Genomic DNA, 8357 nt, shown 5'->3' with positions numbered 1-8357 from the left:
AAAACAAACATAACATATTGTACCATCATAACAAAGTTACTAACAGTTTAGGTAAAGGGTTGAAACAGTAAAACAAACATAACATATTGTACCATCATAACAAAGTTACTAACAGTTTAGGTAAAGGGTTAAAACAGTAAAACAAACATAACATACTGTACCATCATAACAAAGTTACTAACAGTTTAGGTAAAGGGTTGAAACAGTAAAACAAACATAACATACTGTACCATCATAACAAAGTTACTAACAGTTTAGGTAAAGGGTTGAAACAGTAAAACAAACATAACATATTATTTATACAATAGTTAGGTGTGATTTCAATAATAGTTAGGGGTGGTTTGTACAATAGGTGTGGTTTGTACAATAGTTAGGTGTGATTCCAATAATAGTTAAGGGTGGTTTGTACAATAGTTAGGTGTGATTTCAATAATAGTTAGGGGTGGTTTGTACAATAGGGGCTGTTTGTACAATAGTTAGGTGTGATTTCAATAATAGTTAGTGGTGGTTTGTACAATAGTTAGGTGTGATTTCAATAATAGTTAGGGGTGGTTTGTACAATAGTTAGGTGTGATTTCAATAATAGTTAGGGGTGGTTTGTACAATAGGTGTGGTTTGTACAATAGTTAGGTGTGATTTCATTAATAGTTAGGGGTGGTTTGTACAATAGTTAGGTGTGATTTCAATAATAGTTAGTGGTGGGTTGTACAATAGGAGTGGTTTGTACAATAGTTAGGTGTGATTTCAATAATAGTTAGGGGTGGTTTGTACAATAGGTGTGGTTTGTACAATAGTTAGGTGTGATTTCAATAATAGTTAGGGGTGGTTTGTACAATAGTTAGGTGTGATTTCAATAATAGTTATTGGTGGGTTGTACAATTAAAAGAGTTTTAAAAGAACAGATATACAGGTTTTATTAACAGTGTTCCTTCAATTAATAATTGTACATCAGATTTGTCTAAATGTATAATTCTCAAACTCTTCAGCAAGATAAGGTGGTGAATGTTCTTTTAGGATTACAAATGATGACCTAACAGTCAAGATCCAGTTGTTGTGGAAACACCCACAAGAAGATGTGGTTTAGTCTCACAAATGTAGGTGGCTCTGAAGTCACAACCCGTATATCTGTATACAACCCATGAACATGGTAGCTTGTCTTTGTAAGAGAATAAATCTTGTAATTTGAATGTGAATTTAAAAATTCTCTGAGTTTAAGCCGAGAGGTGGTATTTGTGTATTCACTTATATAACGTTTGTTTTCCGATGTAGGAAATACAAATAGTGGTGGAACAACTGGAAATGTTGGGTGGTTTAGTTTGATGATTGGATTTGGAAATGTTGGGTGGTTTAGTTTGATGATTGAATTTGGAAATGTTGGGTGGTTTAGTTTGATGATTGGATTTGGAAATGTTGGGTAGTTTAGTTTGATGATTGGATTTGGAAATGTTGGGTGGTTTAGTTTGATGATTGAATTTGGAAATGTTTGGTGGTTTAATTTGATGATTGAATTTGGAAATGTTGGGTGGTTTAGTTTGATGATTGAATTTGGAAATGTTGGGTGGTTTAGTTTGATGATTGAATTTGGAAATGTTGGGTGGTTTAATTTGATGATTGAATTTGGAAATGTTGGGTGGTTTAGTTTGATGATTGGATTTGGAAATGTTGGGTGGTTTAGTTTGATGATTGGATTTGGAAATGTTGGGTGGTTTAGTTTGATGATTGGATTTGGTGATTAAGAAATTATATGCAAGTTTTTCTAACAAGGTTTGAAGGTATTCAAGATGTTATGTAAGAAGGTGTGTAACTATTTCTGGTAGTGAAGAGTTAAATAAGTATAAAACATAAAGACAACATAACATCATAACTTCTCTACATATGCACCATTGAAATTAGTAGAATTTCATTCCTTTTTATCACATGGAAATTATCTTGAACAACAAACCTGGCAAATTACACTAAAAACAGGTCACTGTAACTTGTTTTAACTGTTAAATGAGCATAACCTTGCCACTTAATGATTTAATCATGTCTGGAAAGCACAAATTACAAAGAGAACATTAACCTTTTAGTGTTACCCACTGATCTTTAATAACTCTTATTCCATCATGTAACCAACTAACTGAGGGTTTGGGCTGTCCCTTTGTGCCACATTTTAGGGTTAGAGACTTTCCTTCTTCTATTTCCTGGCTTTCTGGGGGGTTTATGATCAAAGGAACCTCTAGAGAGAAGAGGAAACAAAGAACTTCAATCACAATTACCACAGGATATTTCAGAAGCTGGAAAGCTTATGGAAAGAATCTACTTAGATATACTGGAAAAAATGCATGTGTAATAAGGATAAGAATGCTAGGCCTATAGCATAGAAATGTGCATTGCAACATGAGGACTAGACTTATAATATGGTAGTTTGAAACTGGTCAAGGCAGCTTTTCTAAATTAATATTTAACAATAAATGCAGAGAAAGTTACCTTTCAAATGATACTTCATTCAATGCTGTACAGTTAACCTTTTAGAATTATTGTTTGTTCCCATCTGACCAACTTAATTGTTTTCATATCAATTAAGGATTCAGTTGAAATCTACGAGTTTATATCCAATCTTAACACAAACATTTTTACATGGTATAACACTTAAAACACAGATCAAAACTGATCACACAACAAAAAACAATGTCTGTGACTGTCTAAAGTTTTCTACAAAATGTGAATTAATATTGGAAAATCCTTTCAGCTATTAAGAAATTTTACCAGATCAACAAATGGATTTGTAGGGCATCATAATAAGTGTAGACTATCTGAGATTAAACCGTATTACAGAATAACTTAACCTTTTCACAGCAAGTGGCTTTAGAATACTTTTATGTTACAAGTGAAAAATCAAAGTTGATTCACACGTGTATGTAATTTTTGTCTTTTTTTTTCACAACTATTTAACAGTCTACATACAGAAACTGAAAAATTTAATCCTTTTTTATACGATGTCATTTAAAATCTGAAACCAACCGTTAACTTCTAAACTTGTAACCCATGTTGCTTCTGGTCCAACACCATTTGAGGCTAGGCATGTGTACATTCCTTCATCTTCCCTCCTAACAGCTAGCAACAACAGATTACCTGCAAAGGTAAGTTAAGCTTTACAAACGTATTAAAAAACAAACTACTTTCTTTGATGCAGTTCCTCAAACATGTGAAACATCAAAGAATATATACTTGAAATTACCCCAAACGTAGGTAATTTTTATTTACAGTTAAATTCTAAGTCCGTAGACTTGACACCTGATAGAAAAAGGGTAAAAATGCTAAAGATAAAATCACATTTTATGAACCTGAGACTGATAATCGTACAGTGTAATATGTAAACATTTTATGAATTGTTTATTTTCTGTCAAGCTTAGAAGTGAACAGACCTCCTATTTGAGAGGAACTATGCTTATGAAGTTGACCATATTTCTTCAACCATGTTATATTGGGTGGTGGCACTCCCACAGCCACACACTCCAAGGTGACATTACCTCCCAGCACTACGCTTGTAGAGATATTTGGAGTCACAATAAAGCTAGGAGGGATGGGGGATGTTTCATCTGAAGAAGAAAGGAGAAATGTAACATTTTTGTTTTGTGTGTTACATGAAACATGATCAATCTAACAGTTGGTTTATACATTAGTAATTACAACATGATCAGTCTAACAGTTGGTTTATACATTAATAATCACAACATGATCAGTCTAACACTTGGTTAAAACAATAGTAATTACAACACAATCAGTCTAACAGTTGGTTAAAACAATAGTAATCACAACATGATCAGACTAACACTTGGTTAAAACAATAGTAATTACAACATGATCAGTCTAACAGTTGATTAAAACAATAGTAATCACAACATGATCAGTCTAACACTTGGTTAAAACAATAGTAATTACAACATGATCACTCTAACAGTTGGTTAAAACAATAGTAATCACAACATGATCAGTCTAACACTTGGTTTATACAATAGTAATTACAACATGATCAGTCTAACACCTGGTTTATGCATTAGTAATTACAACATGATCAGTCTAACAGTTGGTTAAAACAATAGTAATTACAACATGATCAGTCTAACACTTGGTTAAAACAATAGTGATTACAACACAACTAGTCTAACACTTGGTTTATACAATAGTAATTACAACACAATCAGTCTAACACTTGGTTTATAAAATAGTAATTACAACATGATCAGTCTAACACCTGGTTTATGCAGTAGTAATTACAATATGATCAGTTTAACACTTGGTTAAAACAATAGTAATTACAACATTATCAGTCTAAACCGACTGTTAGACTGATCATGTTGTGATTACTATTGTTTTAACCAACTGTTAGAGTGATTGTGTTGTAATTACTAATGCATAAACCAAGTGTTAGACTGATCATGTTGTAATTACTAATGTATAAACCAACTGTTAGACTGATCATGTTGTAATTACTAATGTATAAACCAACTGTTAGACTGATCATGTTGTAATTACTAATGTATAAACCAGGTGTTAGATTGATCATGTTGTAATTACTAATGTATAAACCAAGTGTTAAACTGATCATGTTGTAATTACTAATGTATAAACCAAGTGTTAGACTGATAATGTTGTAATTACTAATGTATAAACCAAGTGTTATACATTAGTAATTACAAAATGATCAGTCTAACACTTGGGTAAATCAATAGTAATTATAACATGGCCCACCTCATTATAATAGGAAACCTTATTAATATTTATTGATACTTAACCTAGAGGTTAAAAACACAATGACCCAGTTCTTTTAGGTTCATAATTAAGTCAATCTAACATACCTGTTAATAATAGTGTGTTAAGTCAATCTATCATAGTTAATAATAATGTGTTAAGTCAATCTATCATAGTTAATAATAGTGTATTAAGTTTAACATTGTTAATAATAGTGTAATAAGTCAATCTAACATGGTTGTTAATAATAGTGTATTAAGTCAGTCTAACATGGTTGTTAATAATAGTGTATTAAGTCAGTTTAACATTGTTAATAATAACAGTGTATTAAGTCACACTGTTATTATCAACTGTGCTAGATTGACTTAATACACTGTTATTATCAACTGTGTTAGACTGACTTAATACAATGTTATTATCAACTGTGCTAGATTTGCATGAATTACACCTTTCTTTTTGGAGATGGGGGAATACTAAGATACATATATATATATTTAAAACAAGCTAAAAGTCCCTAACATGGTGCACGAGAGTCACATACGACTGCTTGTTTGGTTAGTGTAAATACACTGTTATTATCAACTCTGCTAGATTGACTTAATACACTGTTATTATCAACTGTGCTAGACTGACCTAATACACTGTTATTATCAACTGTGCTAGATTGACTTAATACACTGTTATTATCAACTGTGCTAGATTGACTTAATACACTGTTATTATCAACTGTGTTAGACTGACTTAATTGTGTTTGTAACAAACTTCAACATTCTACTGTTGTACGTAATGTCATTACGTACTTGTTACCGTTAGAAACACTTGGTACGAAGCTTCTACACATTGCTGTGTTAGAGGATTATATGCTGAACATCTGTAAGTGCCACTGTCCACTAACTGAGCATCAAAAATTTGCAGGTCCCCTGACGGCTGTCGCTGGTGCCGACCTTTAAACAAGTTATACTACATGATTGTTAAAAATATACTGTTTGACTTATAGATTTCATTCTCCAGCATTTGATGAAAGGAAATATAATAATATCATTCTGTTGATAAAGACTGCGCTAAATTTTCTTTAAAACGTTATTTTCGGATTTAAAGTTATACAAACTAACTTAAGTTTATGTTCAAAGAGAAAAGTGCTAAAATGAATATCTTATTAAGCAAAGCAATTTTTAAAACTTAGATCAATTCTGACAAATTAATAAACATAATTACTCTGAAATATCGGTTATTTAATATTTTCTGTGTAAAAAATACTTTGACTTACCATTAAAACTTTGAAACTAAAACCACTAGTTAATCTTACTATCTGGCAAGAGTAATGAAATTAGTATTCTGTCCAAAATATTGAATTTTTTAAACTGTTAAATGCTTATTTCAATACCTTATACTTTTTTGTTTCACATGAAAAAAAAAAAATTTTGACTTGGCTACTTAGGTGTAAGTAAATGAATAATATGTAAAACTTAAATTATTTTGTGATTTTGAACACACCTTTTTTCAAATTAATGATGAATATTATTATCTACTACCTGAAAGTTCAATTTTTGTGTCATTAAAGGTGAACTCAGTGATGACCTGGGGTATACCATGTGGAGGAACACAAGGGATTACAGCTGTATTTCCAGCTATCACAGACAGTGTTACATCATTTGCTGAAGGAAAAGGTTGTAATTCTGGATATAATTAAAACACATAATGGTTAAGCATAAAAAAACAACAAGAAAACAGTCAAAACTACAATATTCATTAATGTAATAAACCAATTTCCATAATTACAATTGAGACCAAATCCACCATCGTAAAAGAAAAAACACTTTTTCTGTTCACCACATACACTTGAAGATTTAGATACACAATACAATAATATAAGAAATATAAGTTATGATATTTTATAACTTAAGTTTAACACTAGTAAACTTTGGAAAGTCTGGATAATAATATAAGTTATACTAAAGTCTCAGTAATAAACTATATTACATAATTAATAACTCCAGTTCTATTCTCAGTAATAAACTATATTACATAATTAATAACCACAGTTCTATTCTCTGTAATAAACTATATTACATAACTAATAAACCCAGTTCTATTCTCTGTAATAAACTACTTTACATAATTAATAACCCCAGTTCTATTCTCTGTAATAAAATATGTTACATAATTAATAAACCCAGTTCTATTCTCAGTAATAAACTATATTACATAATTAATAACTCCAGTTCTATTCTCAGTAATAAACTATTTTACATAATTAACAGCTCAAGTTCTATTTCCTAAATACACATTTACTCCAGTCCTTTAAACCTTTAAGCTAATGTCTGTAAATTCTACTTAAGCCAAAATGTCATATCTTACAATATACATACCTCCTACGATAAGCTTTGCTGGGCGGCTTACTAATGCTCTTCCCTGGTGGTATGCTATACACTGAAAGTGGTCATTTTTTGATGGACTGTGAGAATGGTGTTTTTCTTTTCTTGAAATCCTAACAACGAGTTTCTGTCTCCTTGTTCTCAAACTTATATGTCGAGGTTTGGCTTCTTCCACAGGCACTCCATTCCACAGCCACCTAATGTATGCATTTGGAATATTCACAGAACAACGGAACACTGCCCGTTTGTTGTCAGCCTCCACCATGACTGACGATGGTTCATGCTCAAAGTTCAAGGTCAAACTGGCATCTGAAACAATTATGTTTTCCTCAATTGTACAAAACTGAATCTTGTCTAAATGCACACAAATCCTGACATAACAAATTTAGATATATTTTAATCGAGATTTTAAAGTTATGTTGGTAAGGTTGAGAAAAGTATTGTTGATTATTGAAAATAATGCATTTTTTTGGTCACTGACTGTCACACATGTCAGTGTTACATACTAGATAATAAAGATGTAGTAAAGTTTTAAACTTTTGCAATCACTTTAGTAGGCTCGTGGACATGACTTTAACAATCCCACTTTAGTAGGCTCGTGGACATGACTTTAACAATTCCACTTTAGTAGGCTCGTGGACATGACTTTAACAATTCCACTTTAGTAGGAGAACGTTCTTTCAGGATGCAATATTTAAATTTTGTTTTTTTAGTCTAGTTTATTTGATATGAAAACATAACATGCTACTGCATAACCAAAACTTGGTTTATACAAAAATCAAACACAGAAGCACTAATATTTTTATGTTAAAATGAACTAATGGTATTTTTTATAAAGAGGTTCGTTTTTTAATGGAAATGTAACAGAAGTATAGAGCTCCTGGTGTTTTGCTTGATCTTTATATCAAAGTTACTATTAGATTAGGACCTAACTTCAATATTCTGCTTCTGCCTTCCTAATCTTACTCAGTGGAATTGTTAAAGTCATGTCCACGAGCTTACTAAAGTGTAATTGTTAAAGTCATGTCCACGAGCCTACTAAAGTGGAATTGTTAAAGCCATGTCCACGAGCCTACTAAAATGGAATTGTTAAAGCCATGTCCACGAGCTGCTGTGCCGTACAGCAGCAGTTCTATTCTCTATAATAAACTATTTTACATAATTAATAACTCCAGTTATATTCTCTGTAATAAACAATTTTACATAATTAACAGCTCAAGTTCTATTCTAAGTAATAAACTATTTTAC

General features: G+C 31.4%; 2 protein-coding genes across 4 annotated transcripts; one reads left to right on the top strand and one right to left on the bottom strand.

Annotated features, from left to right (window-relative positions):
• The first annotated feature begins 1427 nt into the window (after positions 1-1427).
• On the top strand, positions 1428-1736 carry LOC111084061. Its single transcript, XM_022380844.1, has one exon. It carries the CDS (start codon positions 1428-1430, stop codon positions 1734-1736), a length of 309 nt encoding a protein of 102 aa, XP_022236552.1.
• Positions 1737-2056: 320 nt separating this feature from the next.
• LOC106477187 (cell adhesion molecule-related/down-regulated by oncogenes-like) lies at positions 2057-7420 on the bottom strand. 3 transcript variants are annotated; one of them, XM_013937777.2, is made up of 6 exons: positions 7104-7420; positions 6267-6410; positions 5535-5678; positions 3408-3581; positions 3004-3114; positions 2057-2218 (listed from the first exon to the last, which is right to left on the bottom strand). In XM_013937777.2, exons 1-6 carry the CDS (start codon positions 7372-7374, stop codon positions 2058-2060), a joined length of 1005 nt encoding a protein of 334 aa, XP_013793231.2. In that variant the 5' UTR covers positions 7375-7420; the 3' UTR covers position 2057. The 3 variants fall into 3 exon arrangements, with proteins under 3 accessions (XP_013793231.2, XP_022236550.1, XP_022236551.1); XM_022380842.1 differs by having other exon boundaries at positions 6267-6389; XM_022380843.1 differs by lacking the exon at positions 5535-5678.
• Positions 7421-8357: the final 937 nt, after the last annotated feature.

This window comes from Limulus polyphemus, unplaced genomic scaffold (assembly GCF_000517525.1).
Source record: "Limulus polyphemus unplaced genomic scaffold, Limulus_polyphemus-2.1.2 Scaffold13262, whole genome shotgun sequence".
In the NCBI taxonomy this organism is placed as follows: domain Eukaryota; kingdom Metazoa; phylum Arthropoda; class Merostomata; order Xiphosura; family Limulidae; genus Limulus; species Limulus polyphemus.
This window is presented reverse-complemented; position numbering and strand designations above follow the sequence as displayed.

Coding starts and splice junctions, on each gene's coding strand:
- LOC106477187 (XM_013937777.2), bottom strand. CDS start 7,374: ATGGTGGAGGCTGACAACAAACGGGCAGTGTTCCGTTGTTCTGTGAAT. Junction 5,679..6,266: donor CACAAAAATTGAACTTTCAG/GTAGTAGATAAT, acceptor ACTTGTTTAAAG/GTCGGCACCAGCGACAGCCG. Junction 2,219..3,003: donor TACAAGTTTAGAAGTTAACG/GTTGGTTTCAGA, acceptor TCTTCTCTCTAG/AGGTTCCTTTGATCATAAAC.
- LOC111084061 (XM_022380844.1), top strand. CDS start 1,428: ATGATTGGATTTGGAAATGTTGGGTGGTTTAGTTTGATGATTGAATTT.